Below are 25773 nucleotides of genomic sequence, written 5' to 3' on the forward strand. Positions count from 1 at the left end.
AAGCTCGAAAAGTCAATGCTAATTATTGCTATTGTGCTCTGTTAATTGGTGATGTATGAGGTGAAGATTACTTTTTGTGAGTTTAGTATATGAGCAGCTCATACCGGCTCTCATGGTCTCGTAGTACTATAGGTAGACTATGTTCCAAAACCCATGGTAGTTAGGGTCTAGTTAGGGTCCACCCGTGAGTGGTATAATTGTATTTGTTTGGTAAAGGAGTGGTATAATTGTATTGTCGTTGGCATACAACACACTTTTGATTTATAAGGCTACAAGCAACCAGAAGTCCAGAAGTACGTGAAGTTAAAAAAATAAACAAAGAAGTCCAGAAGTACGTGAAGTTAAGGGTCACGAGATAATGAGATATGCAGCTATGTCGTCAACCACGCCAAACAACCCAACCACAAAATGCACCAAAGTCGATCCTAAAGTGACATTTTCAAGGTTATCGAAAAAACAAAAAGTGACATTTTCAATTCCTCTCCATCGTCCCTATCCTAGATGCTCTATTAATTTTCTAAGATAGCAGATATGCACATTAGCACATATCCAAGTAGCAGTCGAGGCTATATATATATATATAGCATACGACACTATCTTAATGAATAAATTCGACTAAATACTCTTTTTTTTTTTTGAAACGGTGATGGGTTGAGGCAGACCCTGATGATTAAACTTCAAAGAGTTACATATTTCTTTAAAAATATGATCGTTAGAGGGAGAAATTTCAATATAACAACACTAAGCCCTAAACCTTATAATCATGAAAAAAACACTCATTTCACTCGGGTACATACACAAAATTAACTACATAGAAACATCTAACTACATAGAAACATCTAAGGACGACTCCCAGGTCACCAAATAAAAGTTCATCCATTAAGACCGGATGATTATTCTTTAGATGTTTTTTGCGCATTCTCAAAATTACAGAAAAAGGTCCCATATTCACAAAATTTATGCCAACGGAAAATGAACAAGTAGTCCGTGTACGATTCAATGGTACATATGGCATAATCTGATTAGGTTAGGCTAACCATCCATGTGCGCACTGCATAATTCACTACGCGTTTATCCATGATGAGAAGTTTAATTTGCTCAAGTATGATTATATTATACATTCTTCTACTGCGTCGGCAATTTCAATCATTCTGAATACTTTTAATTATTTATTAGGTATTTTTGATAAGTTAAAATTCAATTATTGATGAAGGCATGAAGCCACAAAAATAATATCCTGATTTCTTCTGAGAAATTTGTACTTACATACATAATACAAAATATCGCAATATATCGTAATATTTGGATATATCTATCGAGATTTCAGAGAAAAGTATATAAATATCATGATATGTTTAGAGATATATACCATTGCAAATATCGGTGATATTTCAATGATATTTGGCGATATTTTGTGTATATAATAATTTTATTTAATATTTACTATTATATTTTAAATAAATATAAATAATGTATCATGATATATCAATAAATATTCACAATATCCACGATATTTATTGATATTTTGGATATATCCACGATATTTGCACGTGAAACAATATCAAATATCTCCAAAGAGGAGAATATATCCACAATACATATCGAGAAATTGAGTATCGATAAATACCCATATCCAGATATTTTGTATCATATATAGTTGCCTACCCCGTTCTTGTATATCATATTGACACGTATTGTTAGGGCATCTCTAATGGGTGGTGTAAAATTACACCTCCACATAGGCTCTACCTAGGTGCCATTGGGATTTTACAATTCTAATTGTAAGTTATTGTATAACCCATAAATATCTATTATCTATTGTTTCTAATGGAGAAGTGTAAAAAAATTCAATTTTAAACTCAGATGACACTTGAAGTGACGTCTCTCTTTAAATTAAAGAGGGACGTCACTTCAAGTGTCGTCTAAGTTAAAAATTTCAAATTATGACTTTAGAAATAGATAGGGACGACACTTGACGTCCGAACATTTTTTTTGTTCAGACGTGTGTTCAAGTGTGGATTATTTATCAACTGATAGTGAGATGAGGAATTCCCCACACCCTCTATCAACTAATAGTCTATTACCTACGGTTTAGCACCTCCATTGGATAAAGTTTTTTGATATCTGGAATGTAAACTTTCCATTCTATACGGTTTACACCCCCATTAGAAATGCTCTTACAAGAAGTCTCTTCACCACATTTAGAAGAGGAAGGGCCCGGGAAAAAAACCGTCCAACAATTCCACCCAAAAGAGAACCTTTCATCAGTAACTTGGAACACTATTATAAGTCTATAACAGAAAACCTATATGGTAACTTGGTACACTTATTAGAATGTCGGAAATTCTCCTTTTCACTCTTCACCCCAAGTCTGGACCACAAGGCCCCGAAAAAATTTAAGGCCAGTATCAGATCTTTGGAAAGAAATCCTACAAACAAATCAGGCCAAATATTGCAACAGAGAAGCAACTGCACCTCTCAAAGTTTTTCAAAAGCGTCTAACCGTTTCATATGACAATGATATCAGAATCAACAGTAACTGTACACGTAACCGTTTGCATGAGATTTCTGTTAAAACAGAATTCGTAGTATAAATTACAGCCACTGCTTCCAACTTTACAATGGCCCATGCCTGAAGGAACTGACCGACCTGACTGCGTGCTCCTCCTGCCTTGTTCTTTCTCTTACCATTTTCTTGGTGGCAGTCAACAACTTCTCTATAAAGTGGAATTTGTGTCTTTTTCTTATATCCTCTTTGTAGAACATAGTGCTCTTCAACAAAAAATTGAGTGAACTTGGTTATTCAATTCTTGGAATCAAAATTATAATGGGGATCGCCCGTCAGCTGTTGTTCATCTGTGTAATCTTCAGTTTGAGCAATGTGGAAGGAAGAACACATTTTCACAAGGATAAGTCTAAGCATACAGATAAGGGGACCCCTGTCGGTCTTCCCCCAGAATCTGAATCCCCTGCAGATCCTCCAATTCCTTCTGACCCGAACAATCCTTGTGTTTTCGATGTTACTTCATTTGGTGCTGTTGGAGATGGTTCAACTGATGACACTGAAGCATTCACTTCAGCTTGGAAAGCGGCTTGTGCAGTTGAATCAGGTGTTCTTTATGCTCCAGCTGATTATGAATTCACAATCACCTCAACTATCTTCTCAGGCCCATGTAAACCAGGATTTGTTTTTCAAGTAAGATTACAACCAGTTTTTCTTACAAGTTATTTTGCTCAATTTTTTATACAGAGATTTTTCTTGCTCTAGTAGTATGGTTGTCTTACTGGTAAGTGGTACTTTTTTTGGGACTAGTTGGATGGAGTTCTCATGCCGCCTAGTGGACCGGATTGCTGGCCTGAAGGGGACAGTAAGAAGCAATGGCTTGTGTTTTACCGAGTTGATGGAATGACTTTCACAGGAAGTGGTACCATTGAAGGGAATGGTGAACAGTGGTGGGAGCTACCATGCAAGCCTCACAGGGTATTTTTTAGATTCAGTTCATACTTCATACTCAATAATCTCTCTAAATTCACTACAAATGTATTTTTGAATCAATGTAATTGCACTAAGACATATACAATGTTATCACAGGGTCCTAATGGATCGACCTTACCAGGACCATGTGACAGCCCTGCTGTGAGTATTTTGGCCATAGTCCATATGAAGTTTCAATTAGTTAAAATGACTACATACGCCTTTAACAGAAACTTCATCTGTGTTTCAGTTGATTCGATTCTTCATGAGCGTAAATGTAGAAGTCATTGGCCTAAGGATCCAAAACAGTCCCCAATTCCACTTGAAATTTGATGGTTGTGAAGGAGTGCTGATAGAAGATCTATCAATTGATTCCCCTGCACTTAGTCCCAACACAGATGGAATCCATGTTCAGGATACAAAGTATGTTGGCATTTATAACTCTATGATAGCCAATGGTAAGGAATTATTAAATGTTTACATTCAATAACTGCAATTTTGTTCAATTGTACATTTTAACCACGCCTTTCTGATTTTGAACAGGCGACGATTGCATCTCCATTGGACCAGGTTGTTCAGATGTTGATATAAATAATGTCACTTGTTTACATGGTCACGGGATCAGGTGAGTCACTAAGTCAGCAACCAATTCAGTTAGTCAAAAATCCTAGTTGAGAAGTGAACAATGCTTATATAACTGAACCATCTCTTTTGTACAGCATTGGGAGCCTTGGAGTGCATAATTCACAGGCCTGCGTTTCAAACATATCAGTCAGCAACACATATATAAAGGACTCTGATAACGGGGTTAGAATCAAGACATGGCAAGGCGGAATGGGTTCTGTAGCTGGTATAAGATTTGAGAACATCGAAATGGACAATGTGAAGAACTGCATAATCATAGATCAATACTACTGCTTCACTAAAGGTTGCAGAAATGAAACCTCGGCAGTATATGTAAGCGATGTTTCTTACAAGAATATAAAGGGCACCTATGACGTCCGAAGCCCTCCCTCCTATACACTTTTGCCTGCAGCGACTCAGTCGCATGTACAAATATAACACTATCCGAAGTTGAATTACTACCCGAAGAGGGAGAGCTGGTGGATGATCCTTTCTGTTGGAATGCTTATGGAACACTAGAAACCTTGACCATCCCTCCCATTGGCTGCTTACAAGAAGGGGGACCTGAAACAATTATCGAAAGCGCCAACTATGATTGTTAGAATTTCTTTTGTCCGTAGATCAGCATTAGATTTTAGAATATAGGATTCTTGTTTTCTTCTTTGGTCGGTTAGGTTCCAATGTTCCATCCCTTTTGGGTTTGTTTCCCTATTAGTGTGATGAAAATTAGTAGAACATGGTCTACTGTGCCTATGTATGTAGTGTAAAACAGTAAAAGATAGATGGAGTTCTCCGATTTGGTGTACTCTGCGCATATATGTTGTTCTGTGTTCTGAATCATGTATAGACAATTGTGGACGATTTATTATAAATTATAATAATCAAGTGAGCGTAGCGAACGCTTTTGGCCGACAGGGGGTAAAGTGGCCCAAAAATGCTTTTGGTTGGTTTCTGTCTGTCCTCACGAGCAATTTCTCCTCACTCTTCTCTCGCGCCAGTTTCTCCTCACTCTTCTCTCTTTCTCTCGCGACAGCAACTCGCATTCACTTCTCATCTCAACAATTCTCACTCGATATCTCCTTGCTCTCAACTCAGATACAGGTAAATACCCATATTTCCATTTCTCGCTGTCTTATTTCATTTCTCCTGTCTGACTTCATCAAGTTTCGGATTTTTCTCATCTCAGCTTCATTCACTTCTCATCTCAACAATTCTTGCACCTTGTCACAGGTTTAGCTTTCCACATTGGATGTTTTATTGTCTCGCAACCCACCGTCTGCTCGCAAAAAGGTATTCAACTGGCTTATTATTTTTTGTTTGGTTATTGGGGTCCCCTTTACTCCCTACTTGTTTATTCCGCACAAATTGGTCCCCCTTTACGTTGTTTATTCGGCTTGAAGGAGATTTAGAGTAGATACTAGACTCCTTTATATAGTTATATTGTATGTCAGTGTGTACATGAGAAGTGCAAATTATCCTTGAAACTTCGTTGGTGAAATGGATGTCATATGGTAGCTTTGGCTTTTTGTCTAGAAGCGTACCAAGTACAGAAGCTGGGACAGCAAAATGTTGGAGGCTAGATTATCGAAAAAAACAAATGTTGGAGGCTTGGAGCATATTAATTATTTTACATTTACACTAGTCATGTGAAAAAATAACACTCAATACTATACCATACAGTATAGTCAAAAGCCCCTACATGGTAACAAACCTAAAACAGACTAAATAACCCTTAAGAATCTACCATACTATAGAGTAAAAAATAATTAACTATATAAGAGTCTAGTCTAAGAAATTGAAGTACCAACAAGAATCTACCTTACTGTAGAGAAAAAAAGACAGAACTATATAAGAGTATATGAAAAGAAATACCAATAAGAAGCTACACACGAAGTAAGGGCAGCTAAACCAATGCAGCTACTTCTTCAGTGGAATCTTAGCTGATTCCCCCTTCCGGAACTAACACTGGTATAGTGGAGTGAGGTACCCGTCCAAAAGGGTACCGAACGGGGAGTCATTACTCAATCTATCCTAGCGAATGAGGGACATGCTATATGGCCATGCTAAAAAGGATGTACCGCAATAAAAGTTCATACTACTTCATCTTGAATACTGATCTCCTATGAATGTGTTAGTTGCATTTTTCTCGAAGACTTAGAGTTCTTGTCGGAATGTAAAAACCATGCATTTGAAATATGTTTCACCATACACCAACTGTGCATGTGCTGAAGGAGGCACAATTTTCCAAGAGCGAGAGTCGGTTTAACTTAAGGGGTCAAGGTCATGTGTAGCAATATGAGTATCTTTGAAATCATGTGTAGCAATATGAATAATGCAGCATTTTGGTTGAAAAGGCTTCGAATAGTATCTTTGAGCTCCACATCCATACACAACCTTTTTAAATTAGTTCTTAAACATATGAAATATCGAATTACATCAATGATGTAAGAAAACTTGGCAAATCTGTTGGAGGTGTACCAAAGCTAGTCTTGGCCACCTTGGTTCTTAATAATAAAAAAAGCGAGAAGAGTTTGCTATCTATGAATCAAGGTAGACTTTAGAGAACTAAATCCCTTGAGAAGAGTTGCGGTTCTCCGCTTATGCGATTATGTATTCGAGTAGCAAATAAGGTCTTAAAAATCCTATTTATCGGCCTTTTTAGAATTAGAAAAGAAAGCAATCTCTATTCCTCGCCCCGGTCCCAATCTGCTAGGTCCGGGCAAGCGGAATAGCATCAATCGTCACCGTTTCCTAGCAGCTCTCCCTCTAGCTAAAGGTAAAACACTTTGGCTCGAGGTAGAACTTCGGAAAAAATACTTTATAAGTGGGGTGAGTGTGTGGTAAGAATGGATGAAGGATGTCATTGCGCATGAGATCATGCTATTCATGAACCGAGACCGAACATGGTGTCGCCACCGTTCCTAGCCGCTCTCCCTCTAGCTAAAGGTAAAAACTTTGGCTCGGGGTAGAACTTCGGAAAAATACTTTATAAGTGGGGTGAGTGTGTGGTAAGAATGGATGAAGGATGTCATTGCGCATGAGATCATGCTATTCATGAAACCGAGACCAACATGGTGTGAATAACAATGTGGCATCCCTTCCTGCCTAGACAAGATCGGAGCATCCCTTCCTACCTTAAAAGAAAGAAAGTGTAATAGCCACTGCCCCTTATGGGCCTCCTCTCCCGGGACAAATATATTTATCATAAATAGCTCTTCTCTAGAGCGCCAGCCTACCTGACATTCCCTTCTATCATTCGTTCTGGATAGCCGTGGTGTTCCAAGAGACATATGGAAGATTTCAAGCCTGCCCCCTTGTGTGTGATGGGAAGTGAGGCTGTTCAAGGAAGTCTCCTTGGGGAAGGCCGGGCAGATAAAAGCTTTCTCTCCCCTTGTGTGTGATGGGAAGTGAGGCTGTTCAAGGAAGTCTCCTTGGGGAAGGCCGGGCAGTAAAGCTTTAGTGGAGAGATTGAGATTCTATTCTTCGGGAAGTAGGTTGCAGTTCTCTAAGGGGAGTGAAGCGAGGTCCCTCCTCTATCTAGAGGGAGGAGCGTAACGTCTAAGAGTATGATCTACTTTTTCTTTTGATAGCTCGATCGTGAAACCTGAGGCAAGTAGCTAACTGCGAGTGCTTTTCAGATTCAACAATTAGCTACCGATAATGAATGCCTCTATTCCCTGCCTTTAGGAAGTACTAGATTCATCCTTTTACCTTTCTATCTCTCTAGAGTCCCGTTCTTCGATTGATTTACTTGATTGGCCGGTCCGAGCACAAACTCTTAAGAATGGTCGTGGCGGGAGGGAAATAGAGCTCCAACCCAAAATGGCCCAAAATGGCCCGACGGGGTAAAGTGGCCCAAAAAATGCTTTTGGTTGGTTTTTGCCCTCTGTCCTCACGAGCAATTTCTCCTCACTCTTCTCTCGGCCCGTTTCTCCTCACTCTTCTCTCTTTCTCTCGACAAAGAACTTCGATTCACTTCTCATCTCAACAATTCTCACTCGATATCTCCTTGCTCTCAACTCGGATCATGAGTAAATACCCATATTTCCATTTCTCATTTGTGCCTTATTTCATTTCTCTGTCGACTTCATCAAGTTTGGATTTTTCTCATCTCGGCTTCATTCACTTCTCATCTCAACAATTCTTGCACCTTGTCACGGGTTTAGCTTTCCACATTGGATGTTTTATTGTCTCAAGAACCCACCGTGCCTTTCCGCCAAAAGGTATTCAACTGGCTTATTATTTTTTGTTTGGTTATTGGGGTCCCTTTACTCCCTACTTGTTTATTCCGCACAAATTGGTCCCCCTTTACGTTGTTTATTCGGCTTGAAGGAGATTTAGAGTAGATACTAGACTCCTTTATATAGTTATATTGTATGTCGGTGTGTACATGAGAAGTGCAAATTATCCTTGAAACTTCGTTGGTGAAATGGATGTCATATGGTAGCTTTGGCTTTTTGTCTAGAAGCGTGCACCAAGTCTAATTTGGGGACGGGACAAAAAAATGTTGGAGGCTAGATTATCGAAAAAACAAATGTTGGAGGCTTGGAGCATATTAATTATTTTACATTTACACTAGTCATGTGAAAAATAACACTCAATACTATACCATACAAGATAGTCAAAAGCCCCTACATGGTAACAAACCTAAAAACAGACTAAATAACCCTTAAGAATCTACCATACTATAGAGTAAAAAAATAATTAACTATATAAGAGTCTAGTCTAAGAAATTGAAGTACCAACAAGAATCTACCTTATCAGAGAGAAAAAAGACGTAACTATATAAGAGTATATGAAAAGAAATACCAATAAGAAGCTACACACGCAGTAAGGGGCAAATTAAACCAATGCAGCTACTTCTTCATTGGAATCTTAGCTGATTCCCCTTCCGAACTAACACTGGTATAGTGGGTGAGGTACCAGATCAAAAGGGTACCGAACGGGAGTCATTACTCAATCTATCCTAGCGAATGAGGGACATGCTATATGGCCATGCTAAAAGGATGTACCGCAATAAAAGTTCATACTACTTCATCTTGAATACTGATCTCCTATGAATGTGTTAGTTGCATTTTTCTCAAGACTTAGAGTTCTTGTCGGAATGTAAAACCATGCATTTGAAATATGTTTCACCATACACCAACCGTGCATGTGCCGAAGGAGGCACAATTTTTCCAAGAGCGAGAGAGTCGGTTTTTAACTTAAGGGGTCAAGGTCATGTGTAGCAATATGAGTATCTTTGAGTCATGTGTAGCAATATGAATAATGCGCATTTTGGCTGAAAAGGCTTCGAATAGTATCTTTGAGCTCCACATCCATACACAACCGCTTAAATTAGTTCTTAAACATATGAAATATCGAATTACATCAATGATGTAAGAAAACTTAGCAAAATCGGTTGGAGGTGTACCGTGCTAGTGTCTTGGCCACCTTGGTTCTTAATAATAAAAAAAGCGAAAGAGTTTGCTATCTATGAATCAAGGTAGACTTTAGAGAACTAAATCCCTTGAGAAGAGTTGCGGTTCTCCTCGCTTATGCGATTATGTATTCGAGTAGCAAATAAGGTCTTAAAAATCCTATTTATCGGCCTTTTAGAATTAGAAAAGAAAGCAATCTCTATTCCCCCCGTCCCCAATCTGCTAGGTCTGGGCAAAGCGGAATAGCATCAATCGCCACCGTTTCCTAGCCGCTCTCCCTCTAGCTAAAGGTAAAACACTTTGGCTCGGTAGAACTCGGAAAAAAATACTTTATAAGTGGGGTGAGTGTGTGGTAAGAATGGATGAAGGATGTCATTGGCGCATGAGATCATGCTATTCATGAAACCGAGACCTCAACATGGTGTCGCCACCGTTTCCTAGCCGCTCTCCCTCTAGCTAAAGGTAAAAAACTTTGGCTCGGAGTAGAACTCGGAAAAATACTTTATAAGTGGGGTGAGTGTGTGGTAAGAATGGATGAAGGATGTCATTGCGCATGAGATCATGCTATTCATGAAACCGAGACTGAACATGGTGTGAATAACAATGTGGCATCCCTTCCTGCCTAGACAAGATCGGAGCATCCCTTCCTACCTTAAAAGAAAGAAAGTGTAATAGCCATCGCCCCCTTTATGGGCCTCCTCTCCCAGGACAAATATATTTATCATAAATAGCTCTTCTCTAGAGCGCAAGCCTACCTGACATTCCCTTCTATCATTCGCTCCTCGATAGCCTGTGGTGTTCCAAGAGACATATGGAAGATTTCAAGCCTGCTCCTTGTGTGTGATGGGAAGTGAGGCTGTTCAAGGAAGTCTCCTTGGGGAAGGCCGGGCAAGAAAGCTTTCTCTCCCTTGTGTGTGATGGGAAGTGAGGCTGCTCAAGGAAGTCTCCTTGGGGAAGGCCGGGCAAGAAAGCTTTAGGTGGAGAGATTGAGATTCTATTCTTCGGGAAGTAGGTTGCGCATTCTCTAAGGGGTGAAGCGAGGTCCCTCCTCTATCTAGAGGGAGGAGCGTAACGCCTAAGAGTATGATCTACTTTTTCTTTTGATAGCTCGATCGTGAAACTCGAGGCAAGTAGCTAACTCGCGAAGTGCTTTCAGATTCAACAATTAGCTACCGATACTGAATGCCTCTATTCCCTGCCTTTAGGAAGTACTAGATTCAGTCCTTTACCTTTCTATCTCTCTAGAGTCCCGTTCTTGATTGATTTACTTGATTGGCGGTCGAGCACAAACTCTTAAGAATGGTCGTGGAGCGGGAGTGGAAATAGAGCTCCAACCCAACTACTATTGGTAGACGAGGGAAAAATACTTCCTTCCGACCGACAAAGCAATCTAAGCAAAGAAGAGCCACCGCCTGTAGAAAGAGAGGAGAGCTGAGTTGCAAGACTAAGGAACTACTAGGCCAACAGGGGACAACTATGATATGGCGAAAGCGGTTCCACCTAGGACTGCCAAGGAGCCGAAAGAAACTCGAAAGCACGAGGAGAGAACCCATGAAAAGTATCTCGAGTTCCCTTAATACAAGGGAGAGTCACAATAGCTGCTTTAGGACCTCTCTTAGACAAGATTAAGAACGTAATTACATCTTGGGATGCTAAACTTCTTTTCTTTCATGGAAGATATGTGTTAGTGAAGTCTGTCCTTTGCAGCCTACCTACCTATTCACAACATGTCGAAGACATAAATGATCGAAGCATTATCAATGAGGTTGAAAGAATAATGAGGAATTTATTGTGGTCCGGGAATCCAAATGAAAGGAAAGGTGTAACAGATTGCATGGCACAAGTGCTGCGAACCACTTTCTCAAGGAGATTTAGGGCCCAGATGATGAGAGACCTTTCTCTCCCCTTGTGTGTGATGGGAAGTGAGGCTGTTCAAGGAAGTCTCCTTGGGGAAGGCCGGGCAGTAAAGCTTTAGTGGAGAGATTGAGATTCTATTCTTCGGGAAGTAGGTTGCGGTTCTCTCTAAGGAGTGAAGCGGCGGTCCCTCCTCTATCTAGAGGGAGGAGCGTAACGTCTAAGAGTATGATCTACTTTTTCTTTTGATAGCTCGATCGTGAAACCTGAGGCAAGTAGCTAACTGCGAGTGCTTTCAGATTCAACGATTAGCTACCGATACGAATGCCTCTATTCCTGCCTTTAGGAAGTACTAGATTCAGTCCTTTACCTTTCTATCTCTCTAGAGTCCCGTTCTTCGATTGATTTACTTGATTGGCGAGTCGAGCACAAACTCTTAAGAATGGTCGTGAGCGGGAGTGGAAATAGAGCTCCAACCCAACTACTATTGGTAGACGAGGGAAAAATACTTCCTTCCGACCGGACAAAGCAATCTAAGCAAAGAAGAGCCACCGCCCGTAGAAAGAGAGGAGAGCCGAGTTGCAAGACTAAGGAACTACTAGGCCAACAGGGGACAACTATGACCGGGAAAGCAGTTCCACCTAGGACCGCCAAGGAGCCGAAAAGAAACTCGAGCACAGCCGAGGAGAGAACCCTATGAAAAGTATCTCGAGTTCCCTTAATACAAGGGAGAGTCACAATAGCTGCTTTAGGACCTCTCTTAGACAAGATTAAGAACGTAATTACATCTTGGGATGCTAAACTTCTTTTCTTTCATGGAAGATATGTGTTAGTGAAGTCCGTCCTTTGCAGCTTACCTACCTATTCACAACATGTCAAGACATAAATGATCTGCAAGCATTATCAATGAGGTTGAAAGAATAATGAGGAATTTATTGTGGTCCGGGAATCCAAAATGAAAGGAAAGGTGTAATAGTTGCATGGCACAAGTGTTGCGAACCACTTTCTCGAAGGAGATTTAGGGCCCGTGATGATGAGAGACCTTAATCTAGCAATGCTTATGAAGAACCCAAATATTGTCGCCTTTGAATGTTCCAAATACATAAATTTTACGGGGAATGAACTACAAACCGCAAGACAAGTCCTATCCGAACCCATAGAACTAATAGATCGCCAATCCTCTTTCTTGTAACAAGGATGACAATAAACCACTACGAGATATTGATGTTCGAATCTAGATAATTTGGTCATGAATTGTAATCATATTGGATCGCGTATATACCGTTATGTCATAAGGAATATAGCACATTTCGTTACTAACCTAATATTCGACTCGGAAGTGATATCTTAAGATTCAAGTGTATGGTGAAAATTGACTATGACAATCCCATTTCCAGGAATGAAGTAGCAACGTGACTCCAAGGAGCACAAGACATGGATTGTGTATGAAAGACTATCCTCCTAAAAGACTTTTTGTTTCTTTTTTAAGCCATACGTGGACGAAAAAATATAGGGAGTTTATGTAGCAGTTGGTGCTACCGGTGCATATTTATACTCGAGATCCTCTTACATTTTCTAGATATCAAAAACTTTCTCTCTCTAATAATATTGGCAGGCCTGAGGATGTTTGCTAGAAAATTAAGTAATCTTAATATCGTTAGCATCTCACCAAAATCTTTTGACCTTATTTGATACCCCTTGATTGAACCTGATCTCGAAGATTATTCTTCTTAGACTCTGTCTATGAGTGCAGTTTGTAGACATAAATTGGGTTTATTTGGCAATGATCACTGCTTAACAAATGCCCATGTCTACCAAGGGAAGTATGATGTCATTTAACGCGTTGTGTGTCGCAAGAATGTCTTCTCGTTCAAAGATTTTTTGCTTAGGAATGTTACAACAAGAATTACTCCTCGAATACATTGTCGCCTTTGTCGGCATATCGATATCGTCGTCGTCAGTCCAGGACTAATAATGCTTTGTGATACACTGACCAAAACCGATGATTATTCATCTGCTAATTGAGTTCTTATGAAAGTCACGCTTATAATCCAGTTGTTTACTCATGATTGTTACCAAATAATGATTCCATTTCAGCATCAATGACCATATAGAAAAATTGAGCACAATAATGAATAAACTGCATTGTAAGTATCTTTACAACTTTTCAAGAAGTTAGGTACGTTAGAAATTCAGAACGGGCTGATTGTTGGGAAAGTTGAATTTGCCGTGAGCAAATCCCAATCATATAACCTACTACAAAATTGTCTACTTATAGTCAACTTTTCACTTAAATAACTCTTAAATAAGCTAACAAAACTCTGTAAATCTTTTTGAAAATAAGAAGTTGAAGTTAGAACGAGCTTTATGATCAGCCAAAATTGCCACTAAACCTCTTCAAGACGTGCAAGAGGCCAGTGCAAGGGGTGAGAACAAATCACTATGTTTAAAGCTTTTAGTCGCTATAAAACTTGCAAGCCGATGGTCCTAATCGAGAGATGAATCGGATGACTTATAAAGCTTCAAAAACGATGGTTTGTTAATAAGCTCAAGCGACCCTAAGTTTTCTAGCTTACAAGTTACAACGTTCTCACATTTGACTTTTCGTAAGAGTACTATCATGAATTCTGATTGCGTTGCTTTTGTTTTCACAATTTGGGTTCCATGTATGGTCTCCATGGAAAGGTATCGTCGACTGCATACAAAATACTCACATTTTCTCATGAATTTTGGATTAAAAGTTATGACACTTTGAGTATTGAAAACAGAAACGTGACTTATTATTTGAAAGCAGATATTCAAAACCTAATTTTTTAAACAACAATCATAAATAGATGAATTGACTGAACTAGGGCTGCCTGCCTCAGTCTCGGAACATTTAATTTAATAGATATAGAAAAAAAAAATCATTTTATTGACTACAGGTTCCCTACTAGGTTCTGATACTAATTCGAACCGAAACCACCTACTTTCTATTATGACAGAGTTAACAAGAAGTAAGCCGTTTGATCAACAATATCCCTTCCTCTGTCTTAAGGGTAAGGGCCGCGTCTAAACATGCATTGACTGTTTGTATTGTTCCTTTCTAAATTATGTGGCACTTACTCTATACTTTTTGTGTTAGCTAGCTATGATTTCGTCCATATTCTACCATGTCATGTCCCAATAACCCAATAGGAGGGATGCAAGTAGACTTACGGCTAGTGGGATGCAAGTAGACTTACGGCTAGTGGGTTACACCGCTAGGCCCGGTGTCGAAAGCCCCAACCACATCACCAACTAAAGATCCATTAGTGTTTACACAAGTGGAGAGGTTCGAAGATGTGGAACCAAGCCTTATTAGATGCATAAACCAAAATTTATATGTAGAATTACACATTGACTGTTTGTATTGTTCCTTTCTAAATTATGTGGCACTTACTCTATACTTTTTGTGTTAGCTAGCCATGATTTCGTCCATATTCTACCATGTCAAGTCCCAATAACCCAATAGGAGGGATGCAAGTAGACTTACGGCTAGTGGGTTACACCGCTAGGCCCGGTGTCGAAAGCCCCAACCACATCACCAACTAAAGATCCATTAGTGTTTACACTTGTGGGGAGGTTTGAAGATGTGGAACCAAGCCTTATTAGATGCATAAACCAAAACTCATATGTCGAATTACTTTCATGACAATATTTATTTTTGTAGTCATTAGACATTTAATATAATCAACGTAAATAAATATTTTTATAAAGCAAAACCCCAATTATTCGAATATGCTTATTAATTCTTGTCTCAACGATTAAGTATTTCATAAAATATTAATTTTTATGTCAACATGTAGTACAATCAACGATGTAAATTTGTTTCATATTCTCATTGAACTATTTTATTTCTATAGGAGGAGGTGGACAACGTGATAATGAATACCAAAGTGCCTAATAAAAGTCTATTAGAAATCATTAAAGATGATTGGGATGATGGTGATTGGATGGATTGGAGGCAAAAGAGTGGTATGGGAAACACACTAAGTTTAGCTAAAGTCAAAATCAATTGGGCTTTTATAGAAGCACTCGTTAGATGTTGGGAGCCAAATGACATGGTTTTCAAATTTGGCTCCCATCAACTTTGTCCTACACTAGAAGAATGTTCTCATCTTCTTGGAATGACTCTCGAAGGAAGCCCTGCTTTTCCCCATCTAAAAGAAAGCTATATAAAGGAGCTTGTCAATTTCCTACATGTCTCTAAAAAAACACTTGAAAAGGAAAAAAATGGACAAGTGAAAACTTGCTCTCTTGATTTCCTTATTGCTAGACACTTAGATATCGGTGATCCAAACAATAAAAAGTGGCATTGGGGCGCCAATTCAATAGACTTAGCAATTGTAGGACATATTCTTTTTCCAAATAACACCAACAAGATTGATGCCTCCTTATGCAAAATTATTCAAGACGCGTTAGAACTGGAAGCGTCACCATTTGTACCTATGATATTAGCGTAACTTCTGATAGGTTTGACAAATTGTGTCAGAAATAGACATACAAAGCTTTCTGGATGTATTCCACTTCTTCAAGTTTGGGCATATGAGCACTTATCAAATTCCTTAGTGAAAATGAAAACTGTTGAAGATCGAAGGTATAATCTTATCAAGACAAGCATTAGTAAAGCGTCCTCGTTATAATCCTTGAGGATGAAGAAGCATGGTACGCAAGCTTAAATTCTTTGAAGACTGAGGACATCAAGTGGGAATGTGATTGGCCCTTGTGTAAAAGCAATATTTATCTACATATGCCAGGTCGACAAAGTATTGTACTTGTTGGCCTTCATGGTTCCACTCCATATGTGCCACTTCGAGTACTTCATCAATTTGGGTGTGTTGATCCATTCAATCCAACCACTAGTGATCTTGAAGATGACCGTGTTGATTTTACTTCATTCTCTGTGAAGAAAGAAATTAGCTATGTCAAGACATGGGAACAAAGTCGGCAATCTATTTCTGCGTTTGTCCAAAACAATACCTCTACCATAAGTGAACTAAATCAACTTGGTCCAAATGGTAGCAGAGAATTTGTTAGAGATTACATTATACCTCCACCTCCACCTCCACCTGAGAGATTGAATGATTGAGAATCTGAACTTGTTTACAACAAATACATGCATGTAAGTTCAATTTTTGACATTATATAGTCATATTTATTTGAAAATGTATTTTAACTTTATTACTCAACACTTTTTCAAGCAATTTAGAAGCTAAATGTCAAATCGTTATGCTGATTATACAGCAAATGCATGCATGTAAGTTCATCTTTTGACATTATATAGTCATATTTATTTGAAAATGTATTTTAACTTTATTACTCAACCTTTTTTCAAACAATTTAGAAACTAAATGTCAAATCGTTATGTTGATTACGTGTTTCCCTTAAAGAGTTCATTATGGAGCTAAAGATTATATTATCTTTTATGTCCTTGCAGGTGCAATTTTTTTGTTCCAAATCTTTATGTTTTATGGAAAATATTTAAGCCGCAAGAGGTATGTCTTCATTCGAATTTGTTCTAATCCCAATCCTATAACAAATATTTAATTGGGCTCTAACTAACATGATTGTCGGATGTGCATGATGTCTTATAGTAATTCATGCATTCATTGTGTCTTATAGTAATTCATGCATTCATTTTTTTAATTAATAAGTATTAATCATTTGAGAGTCCACTAGCCATTTCCATTACAATATATTCCCAAAGCTAACCATTATTTGTTTTGTCCTTGCGGGATCGGTTAAATTTGGTTTTTGGTTCTAAGTCTTTATGTTTCTTGGAAAAATTTGAGTCCAAAGAGGTATGTCTTCATTCAAATTTGTTAATGATGTAAACCTTTTGATAGTTATGGGACTCGAAAGTATATATTTAATATGTGTTTTCGGTAATAGCTTTGTACGAGGTGCTTGGATGATCTGGCATTAGTCAAGACATTCAAGTTCTTTGGTGTACTGACTTCTACTATTGCAGTGATCTCATTTTTTAAACTGGTTATTTAACTGTTCTGGCATTCGTCGAGACGGTTAAGTAGCTGAGTTAATCAATGAGAAGTATATTGTTTTAAATTTTCAGGTTATGACAAATTTTATATTTATGAAATGTCGAAAATACAGAGGAGTCTCTGTTGAATTTTTTCAGAAAAGTCACGTATTTTAGGTATATAATTGTTCGAGTTTTGGGGCGTTACAAGGCAACCATTATTTGTTTTATCCTTGCAGGATCAGTTCTGTTGGTTTTTTTTGGTTATAAGTCTTTATGTTTCTTGGAAAAATTTGAGCCGAAAGAGGTATGTCTTCATTCGAATTTGGTTTGCTGCTTGTTTAAATTTGTACGAATGATTGGGACTACTATTTACTTGGCCTCTAACTTACGTCATTGTTAGATGTGGTGTTATATAACTCATGCATTCTTCATATAATTCATGCGCTCAAATTTCTGAACTCCTTTTTATACATTAGTTAGTATTAATGCATTTATACGTCATGTAACAATAGTACAAAATTCACTGTTTTTTTTAGATATCACAAAGTAACTTATCATATTTATATTTCATATGTTGCAAGTTTTTAACATTTATGACCGCCGTGGTTGAAATGATAAGTTTTGAGTGGTTGGACTTGATAGGTTATACAATAGGAGTAGAGACAACATTTTCTTTGTTTAGTTAGGTTACATGAAAATCAATTATACTTGGCATTTCGCAGCTAGACCATGTTGAGATATTATCCGTTTACTAAACTTTTCCCTTAGTTAACTTCCCATGAGATAAAAGGAATAAAAACTATACGCAAAACATAAAATTTTTTAATGGTCCAATTTGCCAAATATGTAGGTATTGCAATTGAACTGACGGAAGAAGGGTTGCCACTCGTCCCTCCTTTTCTCGTCTTGGTGTTTGAATACCCAATGGAAGTGGTTGAAGGAGGTTTACCAGTACAAGTACACCGAATTGATAGGTTTTTTGGCCGATTCTATAGTCGTCGTAGTCGGCACCGAGTTGATAGGTTTTTTGGTCGATTTTATAGTCGTCGGAATCGACGTACTCCACTACCAACTACTCGGCTGCGTCTTCATAATCGTCGACCACGTAACTCTTTTGCCCAATTTTCAGCATATATCAGGAGATTAAACTGTCTAGTGGATGAAATTTCATATCCAACCACTCGAAGACGTGCAATTCGATCTAGACGTACATCTTTTGTCTCCTTTATTATGCCAGATACTCCTTTTCAAAGGAAACATGATCAGCCGAAATCCTCTAGAGGTAATCAGAGACATAGAGCTCAACCTGGGAATTCTATTCATATTCAAAGGATACATGATCGGCCAGAATCCTCTAGAGGTAATCAAAGGGTTGGAGATAATGAAGAAATCTCTTCGCAAAGGGAGAGGGTGGATGATCTAGATGAAAATTGCCCGCTTCGACAATGGATACGTAATATAAGGGTGGCAGCTCAACCTGAAAATTCTATGCTTATTCAGAGGATATCAGATCAGCAAGGAACTTCTGGAGGTAATCGCAGTGTTGAAAATCATGATACAAATTATTTGCATGGGATTGGGGAGAGGGTTGATGATTTAGATGAAAATTGTCCTCTCAGACAGTGGATTCGTAATATGACAAAGACAACTCAACCTGAAAATTCTATGTTTATTCAAAGGATACCAGGTCAAGAACAAAGTCTGTTACAAAGTCAGAGAGTGGAAATTAGAAGAGGTGAAAATTCTGCTAGACGTAAAAGAGCACGTTCAAAACTAACAAATGAGCAACGTGCTATTATTCGGGATATTGACACCTCTCGTCGAAAGCGAGCACGGGCAAATCAGACAACTGAGCAGCGTTCTTTGTGCCGAGATATTGATACCTCCCGACGTAATTTGTCCAACCAAAATGAAACGGCAGAAGTACATCGTTTCAAGCTGGCTTTACGTAGAGCTCGTCGAAGACTAATAGTTGAAATTCAAGACCCTGTTGAACGGGCTGTTCATAATGCATTACGTGTGTTTTATAGAAAGGCAGCTCTTCGCAAAATTGCTCACCAAAGATTTTCTTGCAAAATAGTTGCTCTTTCCCGCCGGATAGTTGCTCGACATGGACGAGTTCCACAACCACAATCCCATGTACAATCGAGTATTGGAGATAATAATAGATGTGAAGTGATTATTCAAAAACAAATTGTGAATGATTGCTTACCTCTTACCAATGCGCAAGTTTTCCGAAAATCATGTAACGATATTGTATGGTTGAGTTGTCCAGAATGCAAACGAAGATTCCCTGATTTGAAGATATCTACAGGTATTTATTCTTCTTGCAAGTCTATGGTTAAGTTGTCTAGACTCTAGATGCCAAAGAAGATTCTCTGATTTGAATTTTTCTACAGGTATATGTTCTTCTTGCAAGTCAGAGAAGCGAGGGAACCACCAAGCAAGCATGTTCAGTGTGGATAACTCAATGCATCCTGGTATTGTGCCTCTAGAATTGGCTCGTTTGACAGATTTAGAAAGAATTCTTATTGCTAGGGTGCACCCAATGATGTCTGTATATCGTGTTAAAGGTCAACAATACAAATATGGTGGTAATGTGATAAACTTTGCACAAGATGTCAACGCAATTGCAACTGTTTTACCATACAAGCCCGCTGATTTATCTGCAATACTAGTTGTTAATAGGGGCGAGCCACATATAAGTAAGGAGTTTCGTGTTCGTCGCGAGTTTGTACGTGAAGCATTGGTTTGGTTGAAAAAATATCATCGGCACTATGGTGATATAATTATTGATGACGGAACTCTAGAAAGACTTCCAGTAGATGGGATACCGGAAGACATCCCAAGTGCAGGAGAAAGTTTGGGAGATCTTAACAATGGAGACAAAGCAGTGCATATACAGGTAGATGAGTCTCAAGGACCACCTGAGCTACTGGACCAAGATTTCCACATTGATGATTTTCATGCTGTTGGTACTATTGCTATTCTGCCGCAACCTAATCAACAAGCATGTCTCTTAAGGGCATTGCAAGTTCCAAATGCAGATCAGACACATGTGCATATGCCTTTCACTACAGAGATCATTAATGAGTTTTCAACTCCCGGATACATTGCTATGGCTTTTCCAACTTTGTTTCCTTGTGGCAATGCTGATTTGAGGCAAGCTCGTCAAAGGAAAGTAAACCCGTTGCAATACTTTCAATATTTGATGAAGTACGATGATGGTCGTTTTGCCAAAGATTCAAGATTTCGGTACTTTGCATGGAACTCTTTATCAAGGTGGCGTGCACTTGCATTGGGTGATGTTTTTTAGGTGAGAAAGAATCCGGGAGATCTTGAGTTGTCAATACAAGATATTCGAGATATGATTTCATCTGGTGACAAACAACTAGTCAGTCGCATTTCTTACTTTGCAAGGAATATCCGTGGTACTCGTGCTTTTTGGTTTACAAGGTTGAAAGAGTTAACAGCCATGGTGAAACAGTTAGGTCCACCAACGATATTCTTCACACTTAGTGCTGCTGACATGCAATGGCCAGAACTATTTCACATTTTGGATCCATCTAATGCACTTGAAAGGTTGTCATTTTAATGTTGAATGATGGTGTTGTATATCATTTTAATATATATTGGCTATGAATTAGGAATTATTTGAGGATCTTTACATGTATGACATGTTGAATTATATAACTTACAGGTTGTCTCCTTTAGAAAAAAGGAGGGGACGTGCAAGGTTGGTTAATGAAAATCCAAGTGTCGTCGCATGGTTCTTTCAGGCCAGGGTATCCAATTTCTTTCAGGAATATTTAAGCAACGAGTTTTCTGTGGTTGATCATTGGTACCGGTTTGAGTGGCAGAATCGTGGCAGTGGTCATATTCATGGATTTCTTTGGTTAAGAGGTGCTCCAGATGTTAGTGGGATAGGTACAAGCGCTGAGGTTAGATCAAATGTCATTGAATATTTTGATAGGCTTGTTTCCACTGTAAATCCAAATCCTACCATGGATAGAAATATGCAAGAGCATCCTTGTGCGCGTACTTTGCCACTCGAGTTGAATCTTGATACAATCGAAGATGACTATGCTTTATTGGTTAATTGGGTCATGCGACACAGCATATGTGGAAGCCATTGCTTACGTTTAAATAAAACAACGAAACAGATGGGATGCCGCTTTAGATATCCATTTGATGTACTTGATCAGTCAGAGATTGTTGAAGAACCGCCTAACAGTAATATGTTCCGGTTTATTGGGCGTCGAAATGATGAGTTAGTCTGCTCCCATAATAGAAAAATTCTGCAGACATGGCGTGCAAACATTGATTGGTCGCCCGTCCTTTCGGTGCAATCTGTAGTAAATTACATTGCTAAGTATGCTTCAAAATCTGAACTCATCATCAAAGAGTTTCACGAAACTTTACGAAAATTGTTGAAGATCTTCGCCGTCCATGTCGAATGCAAAATCTGCTTTCAAGCGTTTTGCTTATGAAAAGTGTATCCGAAAGAGATATTTTCTGCCCAAGAAGTAAGTCATTTGTTAATGGGGTACCCATTAGTACGATCATCAAGGAAGTTTGTCCTTTTAAATGTAAGTGAAAAGAGCATGTTAGCATCAACTTTATGTCGTAGAAGAGGGGACGAAGATGAAGAGATTGTTGGAACAGACCCAAGCTTTGTAGGAAGATATATGCAACGACCTCCTTGCTATGAAAATACATCCCTCCTCGATATGGCAAAAAGACACTACTTTCATCGGAAGGGTTGGCACACTTCTCGAGCTAGTGCAATTGTGCGTTTGGTTCCACAACTGGATGGTGACATCCTACCAAACACTGAAAAATGGGAATCATTTTGTCGTCAACAAGTCTTGATTCATCACCCTTTTCGGACTCTGGAAGAAGCAAAAGGGGATTTCATACTATGGTCAGAAAGGTACATGGACTTGGGCTTCGGAGAACACCAATCAATAATTCTTCCTGAACCTGTTGATGAAGAATTCGAAGATGATATTGAGATAGAGAATGATATGGAAGACATGTTTGAGATGAATGGATGATGGCGAAACAATGGGGCCCTTGTTTGTCCCCTCGGGAGAATGTCGAATTAGGAAGGCGAGACTTTGATACTTCACACAATTGGGCTGAAGGTTTATATCGATATCCAAACATGGAGAGTGAAAGAAAATTTGTGCATACTTTGCGCGGTGTGGAGAAGAAGTTAACATTGAACCTCTTATTGTAACCCTTGATGAACCGTCTCTTGAACAAAAGAGTGGCACATGATATGGTTATTCGAGCACTAGAATGTCGAAAGTATGCATTAAGTATGATAGTTTGTGGTGGTGCAGGCACGGGAAGTCCACTCTCATAAATGCAATTGTGCATTCAATTCTGGATTTTTAGATCGCCAAAGCAAGATGTCATGGCTCCAACCGAGTCGCCTTTTTAATATTGGAGGTGCAACCATACATCATGAACTCGCCATCAGAACTGAACAAAGAACTGAACGAAATGCTTCAAAAAAATTTAAATCTTTTGAAGGTGATCAATGTCAGCGTATGCAAGAGGACTTTAAAGACACCAAACTCATCATTATTGATGAATATAGTATGGTCGGAACATCTATGCTTGCGAATATTGACCGTCGTTGTCGAGATATTTTTGGGCCTAATGAGCCATTTGGTAATGTCTCTATTCTCCTTGTTGGTGATATGCGTCAGTTACCTCCTGTATGTGATAGGGCATTGTATAAAGGAGGTGGGAGTCCTCAACAACTATATGGTGGACTTATGTACACTTTTTTTGATAAATGTGTTCGGTTGTCTCATATATTTCGACAAGCAGGGGATAGGCAAGCATTGTTCCGGGAAGCATTGATTAGACTCAGTGATGGAACATCCACGATCGATGACTGGAAATTATTTCTGACTAGAGACTTTTCCTCGCTCAGTGCGGAAGAAATTAACACCTTCAAATATGCTTTGCGTCTATTTCCGACCAAGCAAGCTGCACATGATTACAATCTCAATCGACTAATTGAGCTTGGAAAACCTGTTGCTCGAATTGTATCAAAAAATAATTGTGATACTGCTTCTAGGGCTTTGTCTGATGATGCGAAAGGCTTGGAAAAAGTTTTGTGTTTATCAGTTGGTGCACGTGTTATGCTTCGATCAAACCTTGCCACACACAATGGTCTGGTTAATGGTGCAATGGGCATTATTGTAGACATTGTCTATGCAAATGGCTGCAAATCACCAGAAGATATTCCTCTTGCGGTCATGGTTGACTTTGATAACTACCGTGGTCCTAAGTTCCGTCCAGATTCTAATATAATCCCAATTGCTCCACAAACAACTCATTGGAAGACAAATGATACTTCATGCCAAAGAACTCAGATTCCTCTAGTTTTGTGTTGGGCTATAACAATTCATAAAAGTCAGGGGCTCACTCTTGATCAGGCTGTGGTAGATATTGGTGAAAAAGAAAGCCTCGGTTTGACATTTGTTGCTTTGTCACGTACTAGAAAGTTGTGTGATCTAGCATTTAGCCCTATGTTCACTTTAGATAGATTGCAAAGAATTGGAAGATGTGCTGGTCTTAAAGGCCGATTGCAAGAGGAGAGTCGTTTGCTCCACATGTCAACTACAAGCCTTAGTTGAAACTACACTCATCTTGAGATTTTGTTTATATTCTCGGTATGTTAATTCGTGATTGCATCTCATAGTTGATTCATCTATATGTACCTTTAAACTAATGCCTAAAGTTAGACAAAATATGTTTCTGATCTTAAGTGGGAGGTGGCTCATATTGGTTTTCCATAGTTTTACACTTACTAATGTGTTTCCTAATGTTTCTTATTATCTTTTTTTTTATTGGCAAGCCTATTTTTAAACGAGAACAGTAACTCATTGGTGTGGTGGGGTTCGAACCTTAGACCTCTGGTATCATCACCAAAAAGTTTTACCAACTTTGATAGTTTGCACCTACAATGTTTCTTGTTATCTAGTTAGATAAGCAAAATGTATATTATATTTGCTTAAGTTCAATTTTACATTTGTGGTTAAGCCTACAATTATCTTGTTTTTACTTTTGAAGTAATGCCTATGTCATTACCTTGAAGAATGCTTTTTTTTATTACTTTGATAAAGTTGATGTTTTTTGTTTTTTGTTTTAAATCTGTGTAGGGACTCGGCAAATACCAACCATGAAGAACATTTTTTGACACTTGCTGCATATGTTTAGGTGCAGCTGCAGAGTGAGAGCTCTGTAATGAAATAATTTGTAAAGTCTTACGCATTTTGTTGTATGTATTATCTTTTTGATTTTGTAGGATGTAAATTGTTATGTACTTTTGTTTTTAGATAGTGTTGTACATCTTAGTTTTTTGTAAAAGTTGAAAGCAGGTATGACGTGGAGATATGATTTAATGCTGAAATTACAGAGGAGGCTCTATCAAAAATTTGGATGATGTTGTACATCTTAGTTTGTTGTATGTATTATGTTTTTGGATGGTGTTTTACAGGTATAACGTGGAGATATGATTTAATATTGAAATTACAGAGGAGACTCTGTCAAAATTTTGAATAGTGTTATACATCTTAGTTTATTGAATATATTATGTTTTTGGATGATGTTTTACAATAATAGCGTGGAGATATGATTTAGTGTTAAAATTACATAAGAGACTAAAAATAAAATATAAATTGAGAAAAAAAAACGGTTGATGTACAACTAATTTGATTTTAGTCCGATGTTTGGTTGTTTTAGACTTATTTTGTTAATATGTTTGTTGGAATTCTTAAATTTAATAGGTGGGACTTTTAAGTACATTGTTCTAACATAGTTTGGAAACTATATCAGAAAATATAATATTTTGAAAGGCTACTTGAATTATAGATTATTCATGACATAGTCTAGAAAAGAAAAACAAATGAGTAATGATGTGAAATCCTATTGAATTTTTTCATTTACGAATAAAAAATATTAAATTCACTCTCTGTCAGAACCTTAACTGCTACTTGGATGCAATTAGGAAACTGCATAGACAGTTCCATAGTAACCATAGCCTACTTTAAAAGATAAATTTGATGTAATATGAGATCCCCATGTGAAAATCACCTCGGTTTCTCTCTTGCCATTACACTTAGTAATATTTCAATGGATTCGGAGTTATCATTGGCCTTTTCTTTTAAAACATTCACAGCTTTGAAATTGTCAATACTTTGAATTTTTGAATTTTTTTATGAAGTCTTTTAATTTTAGTCCAACTGTGGTGATCAATTTTTTTTTCAAAAGAAAATTTATAATTAAATAATAAGATAAGATCGTATTTTAGTCCAACGAAGTGCTATGCTACGCTCACGTCCCCACTGCTATGCAGTATACTAGTATATATA

The 25773-nt window shown here is 38.2% G+C and overlaps 1 protein-coding gene and 1 long non-coding RNA gene across 2 annotated transcripts; both read left to right on the forward strand.

Moving 5' to 3' along the window:
* The first annotated feature begins 2188 nt into the window (after window positions 1–2188).
* LOC147480702 (Pectin lyase-like superfamily protein) lies at window positions 2189–4913 on the forward strand. The gene is given in 7 exon segments (XM_086575717.1): window positions 2189–3196; window positions 3314–3481; window positions 3593–3637; window positions 3726–3933; window positions 4019–4100; window positions 4195–4495; window positions 4498–4913. Coding segments are annotated over 7 exon segments (1377 nt in total). The 5' UTR covers window positions 2189–2827; the 3' UTR covers window positions 4702–4913.
* A 173-nt stretch (window positions 4914–5086) lies between these two features.
* Window positions 5087–24859, forward strand: LOC147480703 (uncharacterized). Its single transcript, XR_015203660.1, has 5 exons — window positions 5087–5200; window positions 5330–5389; window positions 16832–16889; window positions 17614–17681; window positions 24562–24859. It is a non-coding gene; the product is annotated as an uncharacterized LOC147480703 (long non-coding RNA).
* Window positions 24860–25773: the final 914 nt, after the last annotated feature.

This window comes from Coptis chinensis, chromosome 8 (assembly GCF_015680905.1).
Source record: "Coptis chinensis isolate HL-2020 chromosome 8, ASM1568090v1, whole genome shotgun sequence".
In the NCBI taxonomy this organism is placed as follows: domain Eukaryota; kingdom Viridiplantae; phylum Streptophyta; class Magnoliopsida; order Ranunculales; family Ranunculaceae; genus Coptis; species Coptis chinensis.